Source organism: Monoraphidium neglectum, assembly GCF_000611645.1.
Source record: "Monoraphidium neglectum strain SAG 48.87 unplaced genomic scaffold scaffold00747, whole genome shotgun sequence".
Taxonomy (NCBI): Eukaryota; Viridiplantae; Chlorophyta; class Chlorophyceae; order Sphaeropleales; family Selenastraceae; genus Monoraphidium; species Monoraphidium neglectum.
In genome coordinates this window covers 10,160-21,756 of record NW_014012881.1, presented here as the reverse complement: position 1 = coordinate 21,756, position 11,597 = coordinate 10,160, and the positions used below count along the sequence as shown (strand labels likewise).

Sequence of the window (11,597 nt, the reverse complement as noted above, 5' to 3'; positions counted from 1 at the left end):
GTGCGACCCGTGCAGTTGCAGTTCTGCACTACTGTCCGGACCGCTCTCTGACACAACCCAAAACCCTTGGGCCCACCGCCAAAACCTGTTCCCGTCGAACTTCACAGGCGATCCAGAAGGTCGGCGGCCCCACCACCCCCGACTTTGCCCCCTTCACCGGCACCACCAACGACTTCTGCTCCCTGCTCGACATCAACCCCGCCTATGACCTGGATTCGAACCCCGCCGACGGCCTCGTGGATTTGAGCACGGCGACGCTCGTCGGCCGCGTCGCGCGCCCGATCCCCGGGCGCCCCGGGCGATTTGTCTGCGCGATCGCGCCGGCCGGCGGGTTTGTGAAGGTGAAGAACTCGGCAGGCATGTGGCTGGCGGATCCGGTGCGTTACCAGTACACCGCCGACCAACCCAACACCTACGTTACCTGCAACGCCGGGGGTTACCTCTACAAGCTTGGCGCCATCTCCGCCCCGAACGACCCCCTGAGCGACAGGTGCGACGGGAGGCGTGAGTGGCGTATCCTGCACCCATTGACGCCTGTTTGAGAGCAGCGGCGGGCTGGCGCATGCGCGCACCAGAGCGCTTGCCTGCCCCCCGTAATCTTTCTTACACAACAAAAAAAACGCTCGCACTGGCGCGCTCTGGTACCATGACAGGTGCATGCAGTGCCCCCGCGGCAGCTACGCGACCAGCGCTGCGTCGCTGTGCACGCCCTGCGAGATGAACTTTTACCAGGACAAGCCCGGCCAGCGCACCTGCAAGCCCTGCCAGTACGGCTACGCCCCCTACAAGGGCGCGGCGCGCTGCATGAGCTGCTACTATGGGCGTCCCTACTGCTCCGAGGGGTTCAGCCCCAACGACAACGTGTTCACCTGCAACAGCGTGCGGCTGCCGGAGGGGTACAGCCCCGAGGCCGGCTTCAGCGCGGTGCGGCCCAAGAAGGACCCAACAGGCGCGGAGGCGGCCCCCCAGTACGCCCCCATGTTCAAGAACTGCGACGTCCGCGGGGACGGCGCGACGCTGATCGGGCTCAACGTGTCGGCGGAGTGCCGGGTCGACATGTATGTGCTGGGCGACCTCGGGAGGGGCGGCGCCGGCTGCTCCCAAAACTCGGAGAGCAACGCCATCACCGCCTTCTACACGGGTGAGTAAGGAAACTGGGCGGTTGACAATAGCAGCCAGAGTGAATTTGGGCCGCCAAGCCGGCGGCTTTGCCGGCAAGTCCTGTGTGCACTTGGGGAGGAGCAAGCAGGGTACGGGGTGCACGGAGGCTTGTGATTTGCGGTGGCGTGCAGCGACTGTGCAGGCCACAAGATGGGATGTAAACGGCAAAAGAGACTTCAAAGAGCGCCCCAATACCGCTCCCATCATACCGACTGAACACCTCCGCACCCTCCATCCCCAATGGCCGCAGCGCCGAACATGCTCGCGGGCATCAGCAGCAAGGGCAGCAATGGGTGGAAGGTCGGGATCACCGGCGTGCTGGACAATGAGGGGATGGTGACGCGCGTGTTTGCCGCCTCGGACACTGGAAGCCGCATCCCTGACGAGCTGTCGGCGCCGACTGATGTCAAACTTGTGGTGGGTACCCGCTAATGCGATCTGGGATCCTGGAGTCGTAGAGTCAATTCGACCAGGAAAAGAAAAGGCTGTTTCTAATGCTTGACTGCAGGAGGACTTGCGCCACAGCTTCATTGTGGGTGGCACGCCATGTGGGGGTGTTTTATCCTGACTGCGCTCCCTGTGCTCTGTATCGCCCCCCTTTGCAGCTGCCCGAGAGCGGATGGGGCTACCTGGGCGGCGGTGACAACGGCCAGGGCCAGAATGCGAACGTCAAGGGCGTCAACTTTGACCCCTGCCCTGCAGGCGAGCCCTGACGGGCGACATCCAGGGCTGAAGCTGCAGGCTGTTCCGCTCACGGTTGACATCGTGTCCCATTCTGCTCGCAAATCATATGTATGCGCCAACATGGTGTCCTGCCAAGCGAAAGGAATCAGTGTGTACACCAGAATGGCGTGCAGCCGGTCGTACATCTGCTCACACCACTGTCACCGCCAAATCTGTCCGATGGCCACCACGCGCAGGCACCTCGCGCCAGATGCTCAACGGCGACGGTTTCACGGAGCCCGGGGAGGACCCCAACCGGCTGCTGTCGGACTTCTGTGTGCCCTGCGGCGTGGGCACCTTCTGCCCTGGCAAGTCTGGTGAGTGGAGCGCTCTCGCGTCTTAGGAGCATTACAAGCAAGCCTCGCGAGCCTGCGTCTTAAGAAGCATGAAAGCTGCATGCAAGCCGCAACGAATGCACCTTGACTGTCCACCAAACTGATGACGACTCCCCTCGACTCTTGTCTACAACACTCCCCGCCCCGCCCCGCGCCGCCTCCCTGTGCGCAGGCGACTCCGCGCCCCAGAACTGCCCGGCCGGCACCTTCGGCCCCATCCTCGGCGCCAAGAGCCAGCAGGGATGCGTCGACTGCCCGGTGGGCACTTTCCAGGACATGGATGGCTCGTTCACCTGCAACACCTGCGCGTCCAACACGTTTGCGTCAGCCCCGGGGGCCACCCAGTGCGTCGCCTGCGGTGACGGCTATCAGGTGTCTGCCGAGGGCTCGAACTTTTGCAACCCGTGCAGCCCCGGGATGTACCGCGACAGCAGCATCAGCGAGTCTTGCCAGGCGTGCCCGCCGGGGTCGAGCTCTGGGGAGGCGGCCGGCAAGTGCGCGGTCTGCATGCCAGGTGCGAGGCGCCTGCGGGACTGCTGTGTTTTGGGGTGTTGCATTCACGTGAGGGCGGGGAAAAGGTTGCCGCCCTGCAAAGCGAGCAATGCGGCGTCAGCATTCGCCACGTGGTGGGCTGCACCTTGGGAGAGTCATTTGAGGAATTGCAGGGCATGCGCATAATGAGCACGAGCAAACATGCTTTTGTCGCGCACCAGCATGGACGCCCCTGACAACCCTATGAAACCCCGAACACCGCCCCCGCCCGGCCTGGACCCCAGGCACGTACGCGCCCAACCCCCGGTCGGCCGTGTGCGGCGACTGCCCGCGCGGCAGCTACCAGCGGTCGTATGGGCAGAAGAAGTGTGAACTGTGCCCCGCCGGAACGTATGGAGACTCCCGCGGCCGCAGCGCGTGCAAGGTCTGCCCAGTGGGCCACTTCAATCAGGAGTGTGGCTCCATGTCCGCCACGGCGTGCCGGTGGGTTGTCATGACAGGGTATGGGTGGGCTTTGGGGGGGAAGGGGAGGGCTCAGGGCCCACTTTGGCACAGTGGCGTGGTGGTGGGGCTGCGCGCCGCCCCTGGCGCTAGATGCATGGTGGCGCGCAGGTCCGTCTGTGCATGCGCAACTCCAAGCGTTCTGCAATGCCTTGCCACTCCAAGCAACACACCAACAGAAACATCATCTTCATAAAACCCACCTGCGCGCAGGATGTGCCCGGCCGGCCGGGCCGCGCCGCGCCCCGGCAGCAGCGCCTGCAGCACTTGCGGCCCCGGCTACTTCGCCGACCGCGCGGGGTCCGCCAGCTGCCGTGCCTGCCCGGCGGGAAGCTTCACGTCGACCAACGGCGCCACCTCGTGCACCGCCTGCCCCAAGGGCCACTACGCGGACCGCTCCGCCTCCAAGTCCTGCTCGCCCTGCCCAATCGGCTTTTTCGCGCCCTCGACCGGCGCCGCGCGCTGCATGTCATGCCCGGCCGGCGGCTTCACAGGGGCGACGGGCGCGTGGACGTGCAGCCGCTGCCAGCCAGGCACCTACTCGACCCGCTCCGCCGCGAGCAGCGCGCTTACCTGCGCGGTCTGCCCGCCTGGGTCGTTCTCGTACCAGCAGGGTGCGACGATGTGCACGCTCTGCCCGCCCGGCCAGTTCGCCGACGGGCCCGGCAGCACGGCGTGCAACGTGTGCCCCCTCGGCAGCTACTCGCCTTCGGCGGGGGGGCAGCGGTGCCTGCCCTGCAAGGACGGGTTCACCACCCCCAGCCTCGGCGCGTCGAGCGCCTCGGACTGCTCAGTCCGCGTCATGCTGCTCAACAGCGGCAAGCGGTGACGGGACCCCGCCACATCAGCGCGCATGAATCGCGGCCCTCACCAGGGCCACGCCGCGCTGCAAAGCAAGGCCAGGCGCGCCTGGCCTTGCTTCGCCATGTGTCGGGCACGGAGCCTGCCGGGCGGGCCGCGCGCCCCGCTGGCCTTCTGCTGGGGGCTGCCGCGGCTTGCACTGGATCCAGCCCTCTGTTGGACTCCAGATTGCAGCCCGAACGCTTGCACAAACACCTCCCAAGCACCCTCTCTGTGTACAGACTCCACCTTTGTCCAGCTCTACCGAGGCACAATAAACGGGCCCTGCCGCCACCCTTCCTGGCCTGTGCGACTGGGCACCACGTCCCATCCCATTTTTAGTGCCGTGCGTGTTATTGCTTGCGTGCTGTGCCGTTGACTGGTGGCGTCCCTGCGCGATGCTCTCGCCAGCGTGGGCTTGAGAGCCGCCGCCGCTGCCGTCAAAAAAAGGGTGTAGTTTGTTCAGGGTTTTGTTTTGTTCAGGACACTGCAGTTTCTTTCTTATTTTCCGAGGCATACTTCACCAAAGGACCACGTTCATAACACAAAACCTCACCCCCGCCTCCACTCAGAGCAGAGGGAATGGAAAGGCTGCGAGCGGCTGGTATGACGTCCTTGTCAAGGAGTCCCGTTTGGCGCCGCCGGCCGAGCACACCCAAAATGCGCGCACCCCGCCTACCTGGCCCGTCCCTTTGCGGGGCCCGGCGCTGGGGGGCGAGAGGGCGCCCCGAATTGATTATCGCGGAGGGGGTGTTTCAAACCCCTTTCTTGCTCTTGAACGTTGCCATGCCTATAGGCGGACCGAAGCGTTGTTCCCGGCAGCCGAGCGGGCGCCCGGTGCGTGTTCCCACCATGTGTGGTGTTTGCACCAGGCATTGTGCCACCTGTGCTGCCACCTCCAGCCCCTGTATACCCCGGCGGTTACAACTGTAATCGTTGCTGCTGCCCGCAGTTTTGTTGGGAAGGGCCTAATAGCCTAAACAGGACAGCGGCGGCAAAGGGGCGCCATCAGCACTGTGTAGAAGGTCGTATGGAAAAATAGGTAGAGACATGGGGGGATGATGGAGGGGTTCAAGTCTTTCATCATCCGCACGACACACGCATGCATGCTGCCCATGCGTCGCGTCCATCTTGCTCCTAACATGCAGTCCTTGCGACCAGGCAACACTGGCATGCAGGCTCCTGGTGTGCGCGTATTCCTGGTGCCTGCATTACAGTGAATGATTCCTGATTGGATTCTTCCGCATCGGCACGACAACAGGAGGTGAGACTGTGGTAAGACTACTGTTCACAGTGCATCACACTTTGCCAGCGGCGAGGGGGAAATCTTATGGACAGGAAAACCCTCGCTCTCCATTATCTACAAAGCCCTCAACCAGAGGAGCATGCGCTGTAGTTTACAACAGAAACATGGGGTGATGACAATGTGTGAGGCGTGGCTGGACAGGAGCAACAATGACTGTGTACACGACCGATGTTTGTTCGGTTTTGTTCAAGAAATCCCACATGGCTGTGCTTGTGCAGCCAGCAAAAACTCACGTGCACGCGGCGCTCCTCAACACCCTCAGTCCAGCAAGGCGCAGGGACTCTGCAGTCCCGTGCTTATTCAGCTGGGCGAAACAGGCCCAACCCCAGGGCCTGCCGCTACCGCTCCCACCCCGTTCCGCCCGCTCTGCCGCACTCGCCATCCCTGCGCCGCCCTCACAGCGCCAGCGCCAGGAGCAGCGCGCTGCCAACCTGCGACGGCAGCGGTTGGGGGGACGGCTTGGTGTCGCGAGCAAGCAGGAAAGCAGGAGCGGGAGCAGCACCCCAACCCCAGCATCAGGGGCGAAGCAGGCTGCCGGACCGACCCTCGCGGCAGGCACAGCCCCCGCACGTCCCGATCCTCTCGCGCGATGGCGGAAAGTGCGCCGCGGCAAGAAGGGCGACTCACCAGCGCGGCCGCGAAGCTGCCGCGTGGGGAGGCGCTGTTGACATACTGTAGGTAGCTCGGCGGCGGCGGCGGCGGCGCGGCCGCGCGCGCCGCGCGCGCCTCGGGGCTGGTTGAGTTGACCCGGATCCCGAGCGGCGCGAGCAGCGCCTGAGACATGTTGGTGACCATGCCTGCGACCCCCTGCAGCAGCGGCGTGAGCAGCGCCGGCTGCTGCCCGCCGGCGGCGCCGGGTGCGGCGGCCGCGGTTGTGTTGTTGCCAGCAGAGAAGACCGAATTGAGGAGAGCGGTCGTGCCGTTGACCAGCCCCGCCACCGCGCTCTCGAAAATCGCGGCGCCCTTGCAGGACTGAACGATGGACGCAACCTGAGGCGCGGCCGCGTCGGAGCTCGCCACGGCGCAGCATTTAAAGGAGGCCGACTCGTAGCACTCGGCGCCATCGGGGACGCCATACCCGAGCTTTGCGCCATCCGCCGCGACAAGCGGCGTGCGGTCCGCAGAGCACGCGTGCTGCTGCGCGCGCGCCGCCGCGCAGGCCTGCTGCGGGGTCGCCGTGGCGCCGCCGCCGCCGCTGCTGGTGGCGCCGGGGCCGGCGACGCAGGCGCCGCCGACGCAAGATGATCCGGTGCTGCAGAAGGCCGCGCCCGCGCCGCAGCTGTTGACGTACGGCAGGCAGCCGACGGGCGTGGAAGCGACGAGGCCTGCAAGCAGGCAGATGGAGGGCGGTGGAAGCTCTGGTCGCGGCTCCGCGAATTGCCAGCGTGCGCACGCGCGCCGCTCGGCGGCAGGGCCGCAGCAGCGACGACGCCATGAGGGGCCCCCGTGCCGTCCAACGGGCACGGTGCTCCGAGCGTGCTGACACGCCAGACATGCCTCGTGATTTTAAGCCAGTCTGTGCCCTCCAGTGCCATGCGCCGTGTGCGCAAGGGCGTGTGGCTGCGCGCAGTGCGTGCACATTCTCGCTGCCCCTGCGTGGAGCAGCTACACTGCCGTGTTCCCCCGCACGTGGTGCTTTTGCTCTCACCACCCCACCCTGCACGGGCTTGTGTCACATGGCTTCTGCTCACCAAGAAGCTTGGGGTAACACTGGGACGCCTTGCATTCAGCAAACATCGGCGCGTAGCAGCCCGCCAGCGAGCCGCATGACTGTGTGCCCGGAGCGCACACCGGGATGCCCACGGCGGCCGCCCATGCAGCTTGTGCGATACAAACTTGCAACATGGATACCAGCAGGGCTCTCCGTAGCTCCATTCTGCGTCCGGCGCCCGTTCTACCGATGGTTCAACCGCAAGCCAAGGGGTGATCAGAGCTCGTCGTGATAAATTATGTACTCTCTAATGAACAATTCCTTCGAGTCTGCGTGCGAGACTCTCGTGGCTACGCGGCGGCAGCTGAATCTAGGCCAAATAGAGGCTCCCCGACGGTGGGGAGCCGGGTGGCGAATGCATCGCAATTCTGGTGGTATGTGGACTGACTGGATCGTTGGCACTGCAGGCATCGCTTGCGATTGGAGCTAGGCGGTAAGTGCTCGGGGGCGGAGGTGGGGGCGGGCGCATTTGCGAGCCCAGCTGGGCTACTTTTTCTGATGCAGCCCCACCCCCCTCGACGCAAATACAAGCTCTCCACAACTTCAAGCGGCTGTATGAGGCCACTACAAATCGGTGTGGGCCTGGGCAATTGGACACTTGTGTGCGTCCATGCATGACATACTTGTGTCAAGCCCTGCGGTGTCCAGCTGACGCTGACGCACACGACGGCATGAGTGTCCTTGCTATTGCTGCTCGGGTTCAGGCAGCCTGGGGTCAGGGTTGCTCTGCTACAAGAAATGATGGCGTGGTGCACGCACAAGCACATGCACCTTGAGGTGCGGGGACCTGCAACATTAGTGAACAGCAAACACGATATAGCTGCTACCATACAGGATTTTGGATGACGTTTCGTGCCCCCCCCCCCTTGGCACCCGCCCCGCCCCCCGGCCGCTCCCGGTCTGCTGCTGGTTGAGTTCGGCGAGTGTGGGATGCGGTAGTTTTGAATACAATGCGGTCTTACAGCTGTCGTGCAGAATGACCAGTCCCAACCGCCGCCGGCAACAAAGTTCTTTTGCAACGCGTCCAGCGCAGCGTGGGCCTTACCCTGCCCGCTGTGGCGCCCCGACACAACGTTACACAAGGCCTGGGGCGGCACTAAGTACTGTTTACTAGGCCCACAGGCCACAGGACCGCGAAGCCACATTGCAGGCGGCTGACTGAGGGGAGAGCCAATGCACCTGAGATTCGCCTGGAATTCAGACCTCCGCTTGATCTGCAGGAACAGGGCGCAGCCTGAGCAGAGCTCTCGCTTTGCAGCAACAAATCCCGTGTGTTGCAGCCCAGAGCCTTAGCCTCCCGCTACATTCATGCTTTTCGCAACAGGTTCCTGGTCCCGCTGACCCCAGTGCACACAAGAGCATTTTCTTGCCTTCTAGATTAACACTTGATTTTGAAACCTCCTGGATCGTATGATGCGTGGCCCCGAAATGCGGCTGCGCGCACATGATTGCGGCGGCACTCATCGGCCATGGCTGATTTTGCGCGCCAGGTGACAGGCCGTGGGAGCCTGCATGGAGCGCCTGACATGTAAACCAGATGCGTCTCGATCATGCTTGCTGACCAGGGATCCCCCCCAACGGGTCAGTCGATACGAACACTTAGTGCCGCAGGTCCTGTGCGTAGTCCTTACGCCAGGCGGTCTAGGATAGCCACCATCGGGCCAGGTCTGGTGGTGCATTGTGAGGGCTTTGTCTTTTTGCCGCATGTTGCGGCTCGTACACACTGAACACGTAAAGCACCCACCAAAGGAACATCGTTGCTGGCGAGCTCGGCGCGCAGAGGACTACTGGCGGATACCACGCATAAATAAAATTCTCATTTCAACTGGCTGGCTGAGCAACCAGGCAGAAGATAGCAGGGTGTGGCGGCACCGCCGCCGTCGACACACCCGCCAGGAGCTCGGTCAGACGCATTGCAGGGGGCACCGGGATCAGGGGTCCCCATGCATTGGCATCCGGAGCAAGTAGACGGCGCTGCGCAGCACATCAGCGAGTGCTGCTCTCACACCTTGCTTTGCACGCCATGCCAACGCAGGTTCGCAACGCGCCGCGTGCACAGCCTGCGCGTGCACAGCCACAGTTCGACGCGCGTAGCGGCAGCAGGCGCAGCCGCCACACGCAGCGATGCCGGCCAAGCCGCCCGGCGCCGCCCCGCCGGCGCAGCCGTGGCGCGGCCGCCGCGGCGGGTACGTCGGCCGCGCGCTGGGCGTGCTGCCGCTTTCATCGCCAGCGCGCCGCGCCCTCATCACTTTCGCCGAGAGCCGGGCGTTCCGCGGATTGTCCATATGCGCCATCGTCGCCTATGCAGCCATACTGGGCACCTCCCAGCCGGCGCAGCCGCCGACGGCGCCGGCAAACCTCGTGGTTGAGGATTCCAACATCGGATTCACGGTTTGGTTCACGCTCGAGCTGGCAATAAAAATCCTCGCGTTCGGCCTCGTCCTGCGCGACGGCGAGACGCCGATGGGCGTCCTGGCGGCGGCGGGGCGCGGCGCGCGCCGGCTGTGGCGCAAGCTGGCCGGGCCGGCTGACGTGGAGGGGGGGCCAGACGGGGCCGGCGCCGGCGATCACGGGCGGCCGGGCGATGCGGGCCGGCCTCATCACGGGGCTGTCAGAGGCGAGGAGGGCAGCAGCGGCGGCGCCGCGCGCGACGCAGACGCAGCAGCAGCAGCATTAGCCACGGCCTTGACCAGCAAGGACATTGAATCGGGGCCTGTTTCTAACACCACGCCTCGCAGCAACGCACCCCCTGCTTCCAAGGACGCCGCGGCCACGCCGCCAGCCGGCGCCGACACGGACGCCGCGCGCGACGCCGACGGCGACAGCAGCAATGGCAGCGGGGCCTTGATTGCAGAGGTCAGCCTGGAAGGCGGCGGGCCCGCATCCGCCGGCGGCGCCGACGATGACACGCAGCCGCCGTTCCTCAGGGTGGGTTGGAACGTGTTTGACTTCATCGTCGTGCTGCTGAGCCTCATAAGCCTGTTGCCCGGCGTCGGCAGCGGCGCGAGCGCCCTGCGGGCGTTCCGGCTGCTGCTGCCGCTGCGCGTGGTCAGCGCGCTGCCCAGTCTCAAGACCAGCATCAACGCGCTGATCGCGGCGGCGCCGGCGCTCAGCACCATCGGCGCCGGCATCGCCTTCATCGTGGTGCTGTGGGGGGTGCTGGGCATGCAGCTGTTCCAAGACCCCATGCACAACAACTGCGTGGCCGGGTCCGGCAACGACACTGCGTCGGCCAGCGGCAACACCTGCAGCCTCTTCACAGGCCCGTGGCCCGGCCCGGGCTGCCCGGCCGAGGAGACGTGCGCGGCGGGCGGCGCGGCGCCGGAGGGGGGGCAGCTTTCGTTCGACAACTTTGGGACGAGCGTCATCCCCATGTTCATCACGATGACCGCGGCTGACTGGAGCAAGGTGCTGCGGCCCACCATGAACGCCACCGCCGGCTGGGCGTACGTTTACTTTGTAACCCTCCTGGTGGTGGGCTACGTGCTGGTGCTGTCGCTGGTGCTGGCGACACTGGCAGGTGGGCGGACGGGTGCTGCTGGTCCCCTGCTTGCGAGAGTCTCATTGCAATCGGGTTGCACGTGCTGCTGCTGCTGCTGCTGCTGCTGCTGCTGCTGCTGCTGCTGCCGCTGCCGCTGCCGCTGCCGCTGCCGCTGCCGCTGCTGCTGCCGCTGCCGCTGCCGCTGCCGCTGCCGCTGCCGCTGCCGCTGCTGCTGCCGCTGCCGCCGCCGCCGCTGCTGCTGCTGCTGCTGCCCCTGCTGCTGCTGCTGCTGCCACCACTGATACGGATGCTGCCGCCGCTGCTGCTGATGCTGCGGCCGCCGCCGCCGCCGCTGCTTTGGCAATGCTCCCTCCCTGCCAACCGCCGCCCATACCGCCCACCCCACCACAAACAGGCGCCTTTGTGGACGAGCAGCAGCGGGAAAGGCGCGAAGCAGCCGCCGCCGGCGAGGCGCCGCCGTCGGCGTTTTCGCGCGCCCTGGCGGCTGCCAAGGCCCGCGCCGCGAGCTTCTACTGGCAGCAGCTGCCGGGGCCCTTGGAGCGCCTCGCCAAGGCCCGCGGCTGGGCGCTGTTTGAGGCGATCACTGAACATTGGGCGTTCGAGGCGGCCGTGATAATGGCGGTCATTGCTAATACTGTGCTGCTGTCGATGCAGTACGCCAGCATGAGCGACTCGTACGCGGCCGCCCTGGACCTCGCCAACAACGTGCTGTCGTTTGTGTTCCTGGCGGAGGCGCTGGTCAAGATCGCGGCGCAGGGGCGCGCCTACTTTACGTCGCCTTTCAACTGCTTCGACGTGAGCGGCTGCATGCAGTCCCGGGGCCGCAGTGCGCTTTGCGTGCCTTGAGTGCATGCAGCCGCAGAGTGCGGGCACGTGCAAGGCAGCCCCGTTTAAGCATGTGCACGGCTGCGCGGCGCCACCCTTGCTCTCAAAGCGTCAGCTGCACTTCAGGGGAGGCACCCCGCCATCTCTCGCAGCCTCAACTGCCTACTGGTTGTGCACCTTCGCCCCCCCCCCCCCCCCCCC

General features: G+C 65.3%; 4 protein-coding genes across 4 annotated transcripts; 3 read left to right on the top strand and 1 right to left on the bottom strand.

Annotated features, from left to right (window-relative positions):
• Positions 1–359: 359 nt before the first annotated feature.
• Positions 360–1,874, top strand: MNEG_5121 (hypothetical protein; the record flags this gene model as incomplete). The annotated part of the gene is made up of 4 exons (XM_014046408.1): positions 360–490; positions 654–1,141; positions 1,412–1,578; positions 1,767–1,874. 4 exons carry the CDS (start codon positions 360–362, stop codon positions 1,872–1,874), a joined length of 894 nt encoding a protein of 297 aa, XP_013901862.1.
• A 221-nt stretch (positions 1,875–2,095) lies between these two features.
• On the top strand, positions 2,096–4,041 carry MNEG_5120 (Signal peptide, CUB and EGF-likedomain-containing protein 3 Flags: Precursor; the record flags this gene model as incomplete). Its single annotated transcript, XM_014046407.1, has 4 exons — positions 2,096–2,201; positions 2,392–2,733; positions 2,996–3,194; positions 3,426–4,041. The coding sequence occupies 4 exons, from the start codon at positions 2,096–2,098 to the stop codon at positions 4,039–4,041; spliced, it is 1,263 nt and encodes a 420-aa protein (XP_013901861.1).
• A 1,712-nt stretch (positions 4,042–5,753) lies between these two features.
• On the bottom strand, positions 5,754–7,095 carry MNEG_5119 (hypothetical protein; the record flags this gene model as incomplete). The annotated part of the gene is made up of 3 exons (XM_014046406.1): positions 5,754–5,789; positions 5,986–6,683; positions 7,050–7,095. The coding sequence occupies 3 exons, from the start codon at positions 7,093–7,095 to the stop codon at positions 5,754–5,756; spliced, it is 780 nt and encodes a 259-aa protein (XP_013901860.1).
• Positions 7,096–9,193: 2,098 nt separating this feature from the next.
• MNEG_5118 (Voltage-dependent L-type calcium channel subunit alpha-1D) lies at positions 9,194–11,417 on the top strand (the record flags this gene model as incomplete). Its single annotated transcript, XM_014046405.1, has 2 exons — positions 9,194–10,589; positions 10,966–11,417. 2 exons carry the CDS (start codon positions 9,194–9,196, stop codon positions 11,415–11,417), a joined length of 1,848 nt encoding a protein of 615 aa, XP_013901859.1.
• Positions 11,418–11,597: the final 180 nt, after the last annotated feature.